Below are 17,024 nucleotides of genomic sequence, written 5' to 3'. Positions count from 1 at the left end.
ACTTATTAGGTGTCATTACATATTTAAATGCCCTGTTTATATGAAGAGGCATATGAAAAGTAGTTGAGGACCTCATTTGGAATAATGACTGGCAGCAGTGAATAAAATATTCTTATCACCAAGATAGTGGCCACAACATATATACCTTTAAAAGTAACTGGTAGTATAATTGATATTAATATAATGTGATTCAGAAGCTATGGGATGAAATATATTGCAATTATCTTTCAATCTTTTAAGAGAGTAACAATAACAATAAATTTAAATGAGGAATAATGATAAAGATAGAACTGAGAAACTGTATATCCACATCAAACCAAAGAAGTTTTACTTCCACAGTATAATTAGGAGTTGGGTAATTCCTTCTTATCCACAGATGAAGGCATTATGCAGAAATGGTAATTATACTTTAATACATTTCTTAGTGTAATTCTTGCTACTAAAATTTAATCTCTGAATACAACCAAGTGGGGAAATTTTGATTTTGTTCCATGTTTTGAAGACTTCAGTATTGTTCTCAAGGCATATACAATGATGAAATTCTAGAATGTGACTACAGATTATTGATGAAAGAGGGAGGGGATCATATGTGAAGACACTTCAAGTAATATCTACAGATAATTCTTCAACAATGGGAATGCTGAGAAAATACCAAATATTAAAAAAATTTAAAAACATATTATTACTGTATTTAAGAAATCAGATTAATTTCTGAAAATTTTTTGATGCTATACAAACTTCTTATTTATTGATAAAAAATTCTGTGAATCCTGTATTACCTTGTATAGTTAAAATTTCATTATGTATTTAGATCACAAAGTGATTTGCTCATGCCAAATTTAATGAACAGAATACATAAACCACCATCACTTCAAGCTTAGTATCGTCATAAAAACTCCATACATCATCATTCCCACTCTAGTGAAAATAGTACCCCCCTAACTTTTCTTATCTGTTCACTCTCAAAATGACTGGGATTTGAAATGATCCTGGCTTCCTCAACTCCTATACCTTACTTAACCTGAACATCTATTGGGTCTGGAAGTTGAGGGAATGGGCATAGCAAGAGGAATGTATAAATATGGTAGAAATAATTTGATTCATTGCTGTCAAGTTTATGTTGAATATTTGTGTTCTCTCACACTTACTAAGGAAGCTAGATTTGATATCAAAGTGGTACATTCCAGTATTATGTACCACTTTGTAGAAGACTAACAAAGTATAGAAGTAGTAATGTGAAGAATCAGCCAGAAAGAATTGAAAGAAATGCTTCTGGGAATTCAACATTCCTCTTACACATTCCTCTTGCTATGCCCATTCCCTCAACTTCCAGACCCAATGCTGGGATAGCTCACTTCTCTCCTGGATGTGAGGACAACAAGGAAACTATTGTGATTGACTTGGAATGTATTAGTTGTGTTTATTCTTGTGTCTGAGATGGTCTATGTTCATGTGCAATGTAAATATAGACTGTTTTTCTTGGCTAGATGTGAAAGTAAAAAGACTTGAGATATTTTCCCTATATTATAACTTGTTTAAGAAGATAAGTATTTTCAGTGGGAGCAGAAAAGCTTATTCAGGAGAGAAGCCAAGAAGAAAAAAATTAAAGAGGTTAGAGAATCCTAACCACCATTAAGATTATGGCAAATGGAATAAATTGATTGAGGAGAAAGAGAACAAACAGAGTACTGAACATAGTTAAGTTCTCAATAAATTGTTTTATTCACAAATGAACAGTTATATTATAAACAAAACGGTGAATCTGATCTTTTTGAAAGAATCACAACAGCAACAGCATCCCATGCTTTTTTGTAACAAAAAAGAGCATTCAGAAAAATTAGCTGAAATTAGGTCATTTCCTGGTTAGGAAGCAAGTGAACATAGATTTGATATAGTTTACTAGGTGGGCTTGGACCTTCCACATATGTGCCTCAAGATGTAAAGAAGAATCGGTGAAGATTTATCAGCCTAATCAAATGCTGACACATGTAGGAATGAATGACAGCACTGGAAGAAACCTTGGGTCTCTAGTGACACTGAAGTTCTGAATTGGAAAATGAAAGACATGAAAACACAGGTGTTGTTTTCATTTTTCTTCTAATTTAATCTCATGACTTTAGAAATTTTAAAAAAAGAACCAATGAAAATAAATACCTTGTTATTAACAATAGTGTTGCCTTTTTGTTTGGTAGCTTCATATAACTGGGAAAAAAATGGGCTATTGGATTTTTATGTGACTTTTAGGAAGAATGAGCCTTACAGGAAAATGAAATTGAGGTGAATTAGCTAAAATTTGATTTGGCTTAAACAAAATAGTATTTCTCCATCAAATAAACATCTGAAATATGGAAACTCTGCTAAAAAAAAGCCCACAACGTTTGGGAGTTTTAAGGCTTATTCAATTTATCTTTCCACAGTCACTTCATTCTCACAATCCAAGACAGAATCCAAATTCTAGCAAGAGGATAGAATAAAGGAGGAAGAAATAGGTATGAAGAACTCCTGTAAAAAGCTAAATAGGTATAAAGAACTTGTTATGGAAGATTTCTGAGAGATTCCAAAGGACAATTCACTTATCTTCTATCCATCCTGTAGAACTTGGGATGGATAGTAGATAAGCTGAGAGAGAGACTAGGAAATTTAGTGTTTATTTTCCACAGCTAGTTAAAATATCTATCACTGTAGAAGAAGAGGTAAATGGAAATTGGGAAACAATGATTAATATACTTTGCTCAGAAATTTGGGGAGAAAAATGCTTGCATATGATTGATTAAATGAATAATACAATGAATGACACTGTGCTCTCATAAACTTGAAGACTTACAAACCAAAGATATGACAATGTGAGAACAGAAAGCTCATAATAAGAGGACCAATTTCAAAATGTGTAACTTTAAGTGGGTATTAAAAAGACATATATAATGATAAATAGTAGATAGAAGAGAGCTATGTGATGAGAGTTAAAGACATGTTTCAAATTTGTCAATGACAGAAAAAGAAAGGAATAGTTTGTTGGATAGCATGTATTATTTCCTTATGATTTTCTTGCCAATTTACAAACAAGATTGAGGTAGCTAAATTAAAAGCTAAAAAATTGTGACAGGAATACTGAATATTATAAAAACCTGAAGTTTGGTGGAAAAATGAATTGCATGATGACAAGTAGTAAATGATGTGATTAATCCGCATAAATTAAGTCCTGGGCATTTTGCAACCTCAATATAAGCCATCAATGAGTTACTGCTTCTAAATAGTTAACATAATCTTAGGTAAATTAAGAATTTCAGCTTACCATTTCATAAACAGCTGTATATGGAAGAATTACAGGTTTCCAGGATACTTGGGGGATTAATTTGAATTAAGTCAAAATAGAATCTTTTTTTCAGCTTGCATTTTTTAAAAAATCAATTCTATATTTTTCTACGTTAGAAAAGAATGGTGTGTGTGTCTCCACAAACATTAAATATGGATGCCTGGTAACTGGAGAGATAAATTTGTTCATGACTTAGTTAACTCACCCTTTCATCATTTCATCAAGTCATGATGACTTTCACTATTATATAAATAGGTTGATTCATGTTCATATCCTGTTAAGTTCTGCTTAGCAGGCTAACAATAGAATGTACAAAAGACATTCAGTTAAATATAAGCTTACAAGAAACACAAATATCTAAGTTGACTTTTTATTTATTTTATTTTTAATTGAGGTTTATTTGGCAATTCACAATTCATTTTTAGGTAAACTTCTTCGATCAGTAAAGTGCTTAGAATGGGGTTTGGCAATATGCATTCAATAAATATCTGTGAAAAACTCTCTACACCTGCAGTATTTTATTTGTGCATCATTATTTACAAATTACAGAATAAAACCATTTTCTTATTTCATTATTCAGAAACTAAAAAAATTATACAAATAAGTGAGCTGTTTTATGCATAAAATGGAAGGATTCTAATAATCCTTTTAGAAAAGCATGATCTGTTGTTACCTTTGATGCTATGATTTTTACATTTCAGTGTTATGTACATTTGATATACTTTTGATTCTATATATGCACATAAAGTAGTTTGAATTTATTTGTTTATGAATCATGGGTTTTGTAATCATTAATTTAAAAGAAATAAAAAGCTTTCATTTGTTAAAGAGGAGCAGTTAACACTTATGTTTATGTATAAAAATATAGTTTACCACATTTAAACAAACTTTATAATACAATCTTGAAAAATATCCTAATCCAAAACAAAATTTTTTTAACAGGCATGCATTTTAATATATATAAACTCTAAAATAATGAGTATAAAAATACTCATAAGGAAAAATATGAGATCATATTACTATAAACTAAGTCTGTAGTCTATATAAAGGAAAATCATGAAGAACATTGTGTCTCAGGCTTTCTTAGTTCAGTGATTGCTGAGATACTAATTTTTAGCAAATAATATAGCTGGTGAAGAGTCTGGAATTCATACCGTATAAATAATGGCCAAATAAACTATGAATGATGATGAGTATAAACAATTTTTTCCCATTTCTGAAGGGCTATGTGGAAATGGTATTGATTTATTCTATATAAATTTAGAAATAGAGCCATGAACAATTCATTATATTTAGAATCAGAGCTACTTTAAGTGTAATAAGAGTTGGTAACTATAATAAATTGTTGTGATAAATAAATCAATGAGACAGAACAGTTGGTAAAAGATAAAAGAGAGGCATTATTATCAGTAAAAAAAAGATGGATGCATAGTGTAATAAATAATGTTGAAAAAGAAGATTTCTATTTGTATGATTAAATATCAATTTAGGGTCTCATCTTACACTATACCTCAAATAAATTCCAGATGAAATTAAGAAAATTTTTGAAATTTAAGCTAAAAAATCTGGAATAAAATATATTTTTGGACAATGGAATATGAAAAGGCTTAAGCACAAAAACAATATAATAATAAATCATCAAAAATACATAGATATGGTTACACAAAAATTACTCATTTTGAGCAAATTAATATACCAGGGTCATGTAGAATCAGTGAAACAGTGAGGATTCAGAATAGAATAAGTATATCAAGCCTGACAAAGGATGCATAGAAGAAAGTTGTAATTTTGGGAAAACTCTTGGATTTGGAAGTTAAGAGATACCTTATGACCTTGACAAGAGAAAACCAATCAAGCAATTAGAAGTTAGAATACATTGAAAAAAAAAAGGTGGGGAAAGGGGGCACACACAAAAAGGAACCAGAGTAGTAGTCTTTTTGAAAAGATTTCAGAATTAAGGGCAGGAACATTTTATTTTTTGGCTTACATGCCTAGAACATAAAGCTTATGAAAATTCTAAAGGCTTAAAAATACATTTAAACTTTAAGATCTTGGCATTAAAATTTGAAAATAAAATAAAAATAAACATTCAAAATACTTAACATATAAAACATCTTCATTATTTATTACAATTAAGATTTTTCCTAACATTTGAAAACAATTTGATAGTACTGTTTTACTTTGCAAGAATTCTTGAGAATGCATAATAGGTATAGAAAATTTATAGCTAAGAGTAAGTTCATTGGTTTATTTTAGGCTAAATATTTTCAAAAAAAATACATAAAACTGTAATTATAATGTATGGATTGAGGAAAATGGGTATATTTTAATATGATTAATCTGTGTAGGGTGCTCAGGAGATAACAATATCTGGGGTTCATGAAAATCTTAAAACAACCTTTATTATGGGGAAAAAATAAAAAGAGGTTTCCTATAATCAAAGACAGTTTGTTTATCCATTCATCTATTGGACACCTTGGTTGCAATTGTAAATAAAGATGCTATAAACATTCATGTTCAGATTTTTGTGTGGACATCAGTTTTGTAGTCAATAAGGTAAATACCTATGGGATGATTGCTGGGTTGTATAATAAATTTATGTTTATTTTGCAAGAAACTGCCAAAGTGTCTTCCAAAGTGGCTGCATGTTCCATTCCTACTAGCAATAAGAGATGGTTTGAGTTACTTCACATCCTTGCAAGCATATAGTACTGTCAGATTTTTGGATTTTAGTTATCATAGCAGATTTATTTATCTATTTATTTATATATTTATTTGTACTGGGGATTGAACTCAGGGGCACTTGACCACTGAGCCACACTCCCTCACTTTTTTTTTAAAGATGAGAAAATTTGAACTTTAATATGGATGATAATTGTGATGGATTAGAAAGCATTAATACCTTTAAATCCATGAGTTCAAAATGCTTATTAAAATAAACAAATTGGCCACATATAATAGGAAATAAGAATCATTGTATTCTTTCTAAAGTTAGTAAATGAATGAAACACTTATCTTGGTTAACCAAATTGATTTTCAAGTTTGGTCTACCTGTGCCATAGTACCATGTATTAATGCTCTGTAATTCAACTATTATTATGTATTCCATCCTGAAGATTCATAATTATTTCAACATAGAACTCATTGTTCTGTTTCATATTGCTTACAGCTTCCTTTATCTCTGTTTTTTTAGATTTTTAAAATTTATATATGAGAGTGGAACGCATTACAATTATTATTACACATATAGCTCACAATTTTTCATATCTCTGGTTGTATACAAAGTATATTCACACAAATTAGTGTCTTCATACATTTACATTGCATAATAATGACCATCACATTCCACCATCATTTCTAACCCATACCTCTTTCTCTCCCCTCCAACCCCTCTGCTCTATCTAGAGTTTGTCTATTCCTCCCATGCTCCCCTTTCCTATCCCACTATGAATCAGCCTCCTTATATCAGAGAAAACATCCTGCATTTGGTCTTTTGGGATTGGCTAACTTCACCCAACATTATCTTCTCTAACTTCATCCATTTACCTGCAAATGCTATGATTTTATTCTCTTTTATTGCTGAGTAATATTCCATTTTGTATGTATGCCACATTTTTTTTATCCATTCATCTATTGAAGGGCATCTAGGTTGGTTCCACAGTTTAGCTATTGTGAATTGTCCTGCTATAAACATTGATGTGGCTGTGTCCTTGTAGTATGCTGTTTTTAAGTCCTTTGGGTATAGACCGAGGAGAGGGATAGCTGGGTCAAATGGTGGTTACATTCCCAGTTTTCCAAGAAATCTCCATACTGCTTTCCATATTGGCTGCACCAATTTGCAGTCCCACCAGCAGTGTATGAGTGTACTTTTTTCCTCACATCCTCGCCAACACTTATTGTTGTTTGTATTCATAATAGCTGCCATTCTGACTGGAGTGAGATGAAATCTTAGAGTAGTTTTGATTTGCATTTCTCTAATTGCTAGAGACCACTGAGCCACACCCCCAGTCCTTTTTTTGTATTTTGTTTAGAGACAAGGTTTCACTGAGTTGCTTAGAGACTTGCTGTTGCTGAGGCTAGCTTTGAACTCACAATTCTCCTGCCTCAGCCTCCACAGTCGTTGGGACTACTCATTTGTGCTGCCACACCAGGCTTATTATAGCAGTCTTATAGTGATATTTCATTGTCATTTTAATTTATAATTTCTACTAGCTTATGACATTGAGCATCTTTTCATATGCTTATTTACTATCTTTGGTAAAGATGTCTATTCAGATGCTTCACCCACTTTTCAACTGTTTTTTTTTAATTGTTGTATTTTAAGAGTTTTTTTTAATACTTTAAAGATACTGGATGCATTTTATATACATGAATATATGTAAATGTATTTTATGATATAAAATGAATTAAATCTTTAGCCTTAAATATAATATAAATATATGATGATTAAGATTTTCCACTCAACAAGCCAGGTTTGAAAGAAATATTGTTTTGTTTGTTTGATTTTTTTGGTGGTGTTGTTGATACCAGCTCCTACTCTTAATGTGCCCAAAGAAGGTAAATTTGGTCAAGGACAAAATTAAAAGTTCTAATTAGCTTAATTTTCTAATTAACTCAACTTTTTACAGCTTTAAAATAATGTTTAGTTATGTTACCATAGCCATATTAATAATGTTCCCTTGAGACCATTTATATAAAGCTTAAAAGGTTCGGTAAAAACATATAATTAATATGCTGGAATAGGGGGTGGATTTCTGTGTGATGAGGAATTAAAATAACTTTTCAAACATGAACATTAAAGAGTATTAAAATCACAATGCTATTTGTAATAAAGATAAAGAATTAGCATCAATTTCCAAAATACAAGATTAGGGGAATACCTAAAATTCTGGAAATAGATTTTGGAGAATATTTTTTAAGTAATAATAACTTACTCCTCAATTTTATTGCAAGTGTGATAAAGGTTTAAGTATTACATGGGCAAAGGGTTTAAATTAATTCATGAATGATTGAGCCACAGCGGGGTAAATAGGGAAACATTTAGGGCATATTCACTAATTTTTAAGAATGATATCCTAAATAATGAATTTATACTATTCATATTGTTGGGAAGACTTAAATTATCAATGTGCTTCATATATTGTCTCAATTTTCATTTCTTTTTAGTGTATGAGTTGATCTCTCCCTCTTCTAAACTCTACTATGTTCATTATAGTCATTATATTAACAATTTGATTCACTATGTAATATTCCTCACCTCATTGGGAATAAATGTCCTATGAATGCTCTTTATATAAACAATCTTCTCTTAAATAAAAAATAGAGATCCACAAGACAAACTCTCGTTTCCATCTTACATAAAACAACAGATATATTATAGATTAAAAGACCAACCAGGCATAGTAGTACATGCCTGTAATCCCAGCAGCTAGAGAGGCTGAGACAGGTGGATCACAAGATCTTTATAAATTGTATATTGTGTTCTTAAATAGATGTACTCAGCCTTAGAAACTTCAAGGAGCTAAACAACTCAGTGAGACGCTGTCTCTAAGTAAAAATATAAAATAGGGCTGGGGATGTGGCTCAGTAGCTAAGTGTTCCCGAGTTAAATCCCTGGGACCAAAAAAAAAAAAAAAGAATCCCCCCAAACCAAGTAATAATTTATTTATGTTGGTAGCTAACTTACTGTTTGCCATTATATATTCTTATATTGTATTTTCTGAGCAATTTACTGACTCCTGAATTGGGGGGTGTGTATGTAGAATTCCATAATTTTGCATAGTTATTACTAAAACAGATATTTGTGGATATTAAAGAGAACATCACTTCCACTCTACCTAAACAAAAATGATTGTGTTAATTTTTTAATTTTTGAGTTTTCTGGAATAAAAGAGGAACATAGTACATGGGACAAAACAGACTAGAAAACCAGGGTTGATAGTGTATTGATTCTGCCAATACTGCCTTAATGCTTTACTCTTGATAATTAGATATGTTGATTTCCCAATGTGAAAGATTTTTTAAAAAAATATATCAGGTAATTAAGAATATAGGAACCTAGCCTTTTAAAAGTTTATTTTTAACCCAATTAAAGGGAAAATATTCATAAAGATTTATTGTTTTTGTATCTTTAACCCTAATATATGGATGGGGGCAAGATTAGCAAAGTTTATCACTTATGGTCAGTGCAATGTAGAAATAGTGGGCAATGGACAGGCAAGGTATAGAGCAAAAGCTTTTGAGGGTAGAGCGATACAAGCATATTATCATGACCTGAGCTAAAAGGGAAGGAGTCCACAAATTATGTTTGCAGCATATATATGAAACAGATGACAACACTTTATCATCAATAGTTACATTTGGTGAATATTTGTTCTGTAAAAACAAAAAAGCCAGCAAACATTACAGACTGCATTTTCTAACTATGGTCAATCATGAAAGGTATTCTAAGGCTTTGTATCAGTATTCTCCTTTTTATCTGAATAAAACATAATATTGAGTAAAAAGAGGAATGGCAGGAGTAAAGGTACTTGAAGTAAAGGAAAACATTGACTTCATAAAATTTTACATGGGTAGATCTTTATAAACTGTGTATTGTGTTCTTAAGTAGATGTACTCAATTTTGAAGACATATGTTGAATCAAAAAATTTCCTGATATTCCTCAGTGTATAAGTACAAATTTAGCCTCCTGGGATTCTAAAGTATGATATATTATTTCCCTTTATTTTAATTTATTGAAAATGAAGAAGATTTAGAGTTTTCAGATAAAGGTCTCTAAGAAGGTAGTGCTTATCTTTGAATTGAGCCTGACATAGAATTGGCTCTCAGTGAAGCTTTGTTGAATGTTGTGTGACTACATCAGCATTACATTCTGTAATGTTCTTGTAAGTGATTACTATAATTTCTACAGCCTCTTCAAGCCTGTGTTCTAAAAAGCTTTCTTCTCTTTTAATTATATTAATATATGTGTTTTCTGTTTATATTAGGTGTTACCTTCTGGAGTTCAGAAACCAGAGCTGTTTTCTTAATTTGTATCCTAAAATTATGTTAGATTCTGTGCATTTGATGATGGTTTGTAAATATATAAAATCAATACCCATTATTTTGCATTTTCTTCACAGACCCCAGTTTCTAGATGAGCAGCTGTGAAACTCACAACTGGATGAGCTTTGACTAGAATATTGGGAAAAGGGCTTCTGTTTGCAGCATATTTATGAAACAGATGACAAAAAGTAGTTAGCCACATTAACTTCTGTGTTATAAACAGCAATTTTATTATTCAGATAAAAAACTGAAGCAAAAATAATAATAAGAGGATGAAGTACAGTTAGTACTGAAAAATATTTTCTGTTGATTACATGAATATTTCAGAAAAAAGCTTTTGGGGAGAATTTACACAAATAGTTTTCATTTAGAATATTCTTTCCATTCTGTTAGGCACAGTGAAGAGAAAGTCTCAGGACTGAATCCCTATGCAAAAAGTACAGGTTATGTAAAAGATTCACTAAACTTTTAATTTACATCATTATAATATTTTACTATATTAATTATGTCATCAAAAATAATGTTAAGGGAGACATATAAGAAACTAGGTTAATATTCTTATGTAAGTGCATATTGTATGAAAAGAATCTCAAAAAGATCTAAAAATTAATTAATAAAGTTATAAAAGTTTATACGCACAGAATAAATAATTGTTATAATTAGTCTTTTCATATATCAAAAACATTTTAAACACTTTTTAAAAAGCAATGGGCTTTGTTTTTTATCATTTATAATTGCTTCTCTTGGAATTTTATCCATTTTCTCCATATTCAAGAATTATTCTGCCATCATTAAAAGATGAATTTTAACCAAACAGAACAAAAATGTATGTTAGCTTATTATATACTTTTATAGTATTGCATTATGATTAAGAGCCAAACTGTCTGAGTTCAAAGTCTAGTTCTGCCTCTTTGTTTTCTGATCTGTGAAATGGGGTTAACAAGAATACCTGCTTTGTCAACTATTGTGTTGATTCCATGAGTTGATATTAAAGACCCTAGAATAATCCTTGGCATGTGGTAGGAGTTTAAAAAAACAATAGTTTTTTTCCTTCCTATACTAAGTTAGAAATGTAGTTCTAGAGAATAAGTCTGAATATGTAACTATTTCTTCAAACACAGATATCTAAAAAATAAAAAGTATATGAGTTTACACTTCCCATATTAAGTGACTAGTGTTTGTGTGTATGTGTAAAGGGTAGGGGGATGTGAGCTGAGGAAACAAGTATAGTAATACTTGTAATACTTTAATAATAATAGTAATACTCTCAACAACTTTCAGGTACAACATAAATAATGGCTGTTCTTGGATAATCTGCAAAGTTGAGTGAATAATTGATATATCTTTCTGTGACTTTTTGCAGATATCATGGAAATCAGGACAGTAGCGGTTGGAATTGTGGCAATCAAAGGGGTGGAAAGTGAATACTATCTTGCAATGAACAAGGAAGGAAAACTTTATGCAAAGGTATTTATAATTTATAATTTAGACTTAATTTTTCAAACTTGTTTTTAATCAAAACATCTTGCCTTTCTGAAAAGTAAAAATAGAATTAATTTCTCTCTAATGGTATAATTTAATAATTTAAAATGCTATAAGCCCAAGCGTGACAAAAAACATATTTATATGACCTTGGACTTTGCTTAAGCTATCTGAACTTTGGTTTCTTCATCTGCAAAATGAGTTGGAATAATTGACCTCTAAGGATACTTCCAGTTCTATACTTCCACATGCATTTCAGATACTTGAAACTAAAATTTCCATCTCTCAGTGTTAAAGCTCTTTTTGTTAAAGTTCACCCATTTGCACATTGCTGACATGAAAATTCTTGGGAGAAAAATCCTGAAGTGTTCAGTTCATTTATCAACACCAATCTCACAATCATGGGATTTGAACTATAAGCATTCACATTGTTCCCACTTTATTACAATGTAAAATATGTAACAGTTCATGCCACCGTAATAAAGTATAATTGACTTTCCTTTGTGTTTCCATAGCCCAACATAATGCCTGGCACAAGCAAAAAACGTAATATAGGTTTAATTGATTAAATGAACGATTGCATAGATGAACAAACAAATTAACTTTTTATTTCCTATTACCATTGAAGACAATGTAGTGGCAAACAAGAAAAGGATATGAAATGGGTCCTACATCTAAGAGAGACAGAGGCTCTACTAACTGCACAAAATTTCCAGTGGTTGGAGGAAAATCAGAGCTATTAATTAAGGAGAAATAGGTCCTAATATTAAAGAACAGTAGAAAGTGACTGCCAAAAAGTGTCATTATTGAGACCATGTTGCATAACTAAATATATATTATTATCTTTTTTGTTTTATTTTGTTTTAGATTTAAGATTTTGGAGGGTCAATATACTATATAGATATATTTAATAAACGATATTAGGCCTGCTCAATCTGAGGTTAAAAAGTTATATATACTTCAGTCCTACCAAATGTTATCTATTTACTTATTGTTTAATTGAACACCTTAAAAACTCATGTAAATATGTTGTTTGTTGTTCTAACAGAAAGAATGCAATGACGACTGCAACTTCAAAGAATTAATTCTGGAAAACCACTACAACACATATGCATCAGCTAAATGGACACACAGTGGAGGAGAAATGTTTGTTGCCTTGAATCAAAAGGGAGTTCCTGTAAGAGGGAAAAAGACAAAGAAAGAACAAAAAACAGCCCACTTTCTTCCTATGGCAATAACCTAATCATATATGGTATATAAGAAACCAGTTCCAGCAGGGAGATTTCTTTAAGTGGACTGTTTTCTTTCTTTCTTTTCTTTCTTTCCTTGTTTTTTTTTTTTTTGAAGTAACCAAGAAAGGCTGGAAAACTACTGAAAAACTGATCAAGCTGGACTTGCGCATTTATGTTTATTTTAAGAGACTGCATTAAAGAAAGAGTTGAAAAATATACACAAAAATCAGATTTAGTAATAAAAGTTGTAAAAAATTGTAAAACTGGTTGTACAATCATGGTGTTAGTAATAGTAATGTTCTTCTTAAATTAATTTACCCTTAAGAGTATGGTAGATTTGATTATCTGATAATGATTATTTAAATATTCCTCTCTGCTTATAAAATGGCTGCTATAATAATAATAATGCAGATGATGTTATATAAGATATGTCAGACCCTAAAGGCTGCTGAAATGATTTGTCAGATAATCAAGCCAACACTAAGGAAGATGAGCAGTAATTTGAAATGCTTTCCAATGAAAAATTATAATCCACTTAAGCTCTAATCAGAAAAAATCTATTATGGAAATGAATAAGATAGACCATTTTACAAAATTATTGGCTTAGAACATGCTTGTACTTATTAACAAGAACAAAATTCTTAATGCTGCTCAAATTGAAAGGCTATTGCTACAAGGATGTTTTTAAAAATTTTGTATATAAAGTAGCAATAATGATGATAATACTGTATTTCATCTCACTTGCCACAAAATAACATTTTATAATCCCTAGAAGTAAAATTCAGAAATGTTTAAATTTTTTTGAGTAACATAATCTATCTTTTGTACAATTCATATTTGGGAATATGACTTTTAATAATGTTCTCCCCATAAATAATCATGCTTTTTTTCTGTGGTTACAGCATTAAACTCTATTTTAAGTTGTATTTGAACTTTATTGTTTTGTTATTTAAGTTTATGTTATTTATAAAAGACAACCTTAATAAGCTGTATCTGTTTCATATGCTTTTAATTTTAAAGGAATAACAAAAGCGTCTGGCTGAATTGCAAATTTCCCCTCCCCCTTGTGACCAACACCAAGACTAGTACACAACACTGGGGCCAGCAAATTCTGGATGGCAGACAAAAATGACAGCCTGCAGCAATTCTTACAATAGAAGTCTCACAAGGAATAATACAAATATGTGAAAAATGTTTTGCCACAACACTCTCGCCAATTAAATTGGATCGTATAAGTAAAATCATTACAGATGAAAGCAGTTACAGAATTTTAAAGTTAGAATATATTTGAGTGCATGAATAGAACTGTATCATTTAAAAAAACTGTGTCTATTAAAAGTTAATTTTCTAACCTCTAGAAATATCCACCATCCAAAATATGAAAGTTATTTTCCTGTTAGATGGCAAGAGCACAATGCTCCCAATACAGAATATAGTTAGGGACACTAGCCCCTGAATACCATGAGGGCTTGAGGTGAGGCCACAGATATCAGGCTTATCAGAAAGACAAGTAACTATTTCAAAATTCTTCCTTTGGTAGATGTTGGCAGTACTTTTTATGTTGTGCTTTTAATTTCAAAATGTTTGTCATTCAATCCCTTTACATTATATAAAATATTATTTGGTAACACATCAATAAGAGAGTTGTATGAAAAAGTTTTGTCAAGAGAAATAGTAGTCATTTAATTTTCTTATGTTTTACTTACATGATCAGGCTTCAGGAAGCTAGGAAGAATTGCCCTTCCTCAGATAAACTCTGGGAAGATGTTACATAATTATTACTACATAATTTAAAGACCTTACTAGTCTAGGTCCTTAGATCAGGCTTCTGTGACTGAAATCTTGTGAGCATATTGAGGGGAGAGGAGAACTAACATTTTTCATATTTGTTTCCTTAGTGCTTAGCAGAGTGTTTATCCATAATTGATTTTCTGGTATGAATTAAGTCAATGTTTGAATAGCAAAGAAAAGTTGTAATGAATACTTCACTTAAAATTGAAGTGAAACATTATTATGCAGAGACTTATATGGAAATAGTATATAAACACATACACAATGTAGTTAGGCAAAACCTATAGTTTCAAATCCATTTCTAGTAGTATAGGTTATCTAAAATAATCTTTCTAAGACCTTTTACTTTTAATTCTTGTTTTTTTGCTCTAATTTTCACATTTATCATGCAAGTTTTAGGAAATAAAATCTGTTTTAGTTACATATATTCAGAGTTATAGAATCTTAAAAACTTCATGAGAACTTCATCCTTCTTAGTTATTTGTAGATCAGGAAAATGAGTTTTTTTAATACCCAGATAGATGCAGAACTGTCACAAGAGTCTAGATTACTTAGCATATGCTTCTTACTCATAGATTATTATGATTATTAGCACATGGCCTCCTGGTTTTGTTTAGTTTTTATTTCTATTGAGAAATGATCTTTACATTTGCAAACAATTATGATCCATTTGGTAATTTACTTCATATACAATATTCATCTATACTGTGATAATTTCACCCAAAAGGAGAAAACAAATGATGCAATTCTTAATTCTGACTCCTATTCAACTTTCATGTACATCTCTTTTATAAATGGAAAGCATTGTGAAAAGTATCCTTATAAGCAACATAATCCTTTCTACAAAGCTCTTTAAAAGAGAAAATTAGGTAAAAACATGGGTTTCCAGAAACAAATAAAAAATTAAAAGAATATGAAATGTTAATAAAATAAATAATAAAAGTTACTTTCAATGCACTAAGTGAACTAAAACATTTTGCCATAGATAAGTCATAATAAAAGTTGGCAGCCTTTGAGTTGGTTATAAAATTTGGCGATTGAATGACAAGAGAGAAAGGATGCTGATTTTTTAGAGTGCCAAAGAACGTAAAGGATGCCTATGCAGTCTAGCTGTGATAAAAGCAATTCTGTAAATACAAAACCCTGAAGCTGTACCCTCAGATTTTCTATTAAAATACCTATAAATAGAAGAATTATAGGGTGATAATCTAGGGAATAATATAGACAGTTCACCAAAGACAGAAAGTTTCCTGAAAATCTTTTCTCTTAAAATGTCTGTGATTTTTGCATATTACTTCAAAATATGTTCATATTTATTTTAAAATAAAAATGTCTTCTACTAACACCAGTAAGCAAAATTAAAGACTCAGGACATACAAGGTTTATCATGAGGCTTTATTTACACCTCTACTCCAATACTTGGGGATAAATCAGATACAAGAGATCTTATATAGTCTAGATTTACAATTAAGTAACAAAGTGCTCAAGGAATGCAAAACTTATCTAACTTCACTATGTCCAGAAGTGATATTAAAAACATTTAATAGTCAGTGTGGGTGGTTCCTGTTCAATTCGAATATACCATTGATCATCAGAATGGATGAAGGCCACTATGACTAACTATGGATACCAGATGATTATCAACTCTGACCATTTTTGTGATCATCTAAAACAGTTTTGGGAAAATATCTATAAATTGATCTCTCTTGTTTGTGTCTTTAACGTGTATCTTCATATCAAATAATTAAAACTTCATTTCTGTTTCAGCATTGTTGTCAGGCTTCTCTTTATTAAACCATTTTTATTCCATTATATTCTACTATATTTATTTAATACAAGGGCTGCTGCCTTCAATGAAAGTGACATGTTTCCACATATGCTCCCACCTATCCTCCAATATTGGTTTGTCAAAAAAATTTATTCTCTTGAATTGAGGAGACTTGACAGGAAGAAAGAAATAATAAAATCCTAGTCTTCCCAACAATTTTCAATTTCTTCCTTTTTCAAATATTTCCTCCAGGCAACCAGGTATTTTCTTTTACCTGAGAAGACACCTCTTATACTTCCTTTTATTTTCTGATTGTTATGTTCTCTTTTCCAAATCGTCATCATTAAATATATGAGAGCCTACACAATTTTTTTTCTTTTACAGTATCAATAC

The 17,024-nt window shown here is 30.6% G+C and overlaps 1 protein-coding gene across 1 annotated transcript in view; it reads left to right on the top strand.

Moving 5' to 3' along the window:
• The window catches only part of Fgf7 (fibroblast growth factor 7), a 59,468-nt gene extending 42,839 nt beyond the window's left edge, over nucleotides 1-16,629 (top strand). The window contains exons 3-4 of the mRNA XM_021726644.3: nucleotides 11,722-11,825; nucleotides 12,889-16,629. Coding sequence (XP_021582319.1) covers nucleotides 11,722-11,825; nucleotides 12,889-13,083 — 299 coding nt within the window. The 3' untranslated portion in view covers nucleotides 13,084-16,629. The remainder of the gene's footprint in view (nucleotides 1-11,721; nucleotides 11,826-12,888) is intronic.
• Nucleotides 16,630-17,024: the final 395 nt, after the last annotated feature.

This window comes from Ictidomys tridecemlineatus, chromosome 5 (assembly GCF_052094955.1).
Source record: "Ictidomys tridecemlineatus isolate mIctTri1 chromosome 5, mIctTri1.hap1, whole genome shotgun sequence".
Taxonomy (NCBI): Eukaryota; Metazoa; Chordata; class Mammalia; order Rodentia; family Sciuridae; genus Ictidomys; species Ictidomys tridecemlineatus.
The sequence above is the reverse complement of the archived record's forward strand: the minus strand, read 5'-3'. Positions and strand labels throughout refer to the sequence as shown.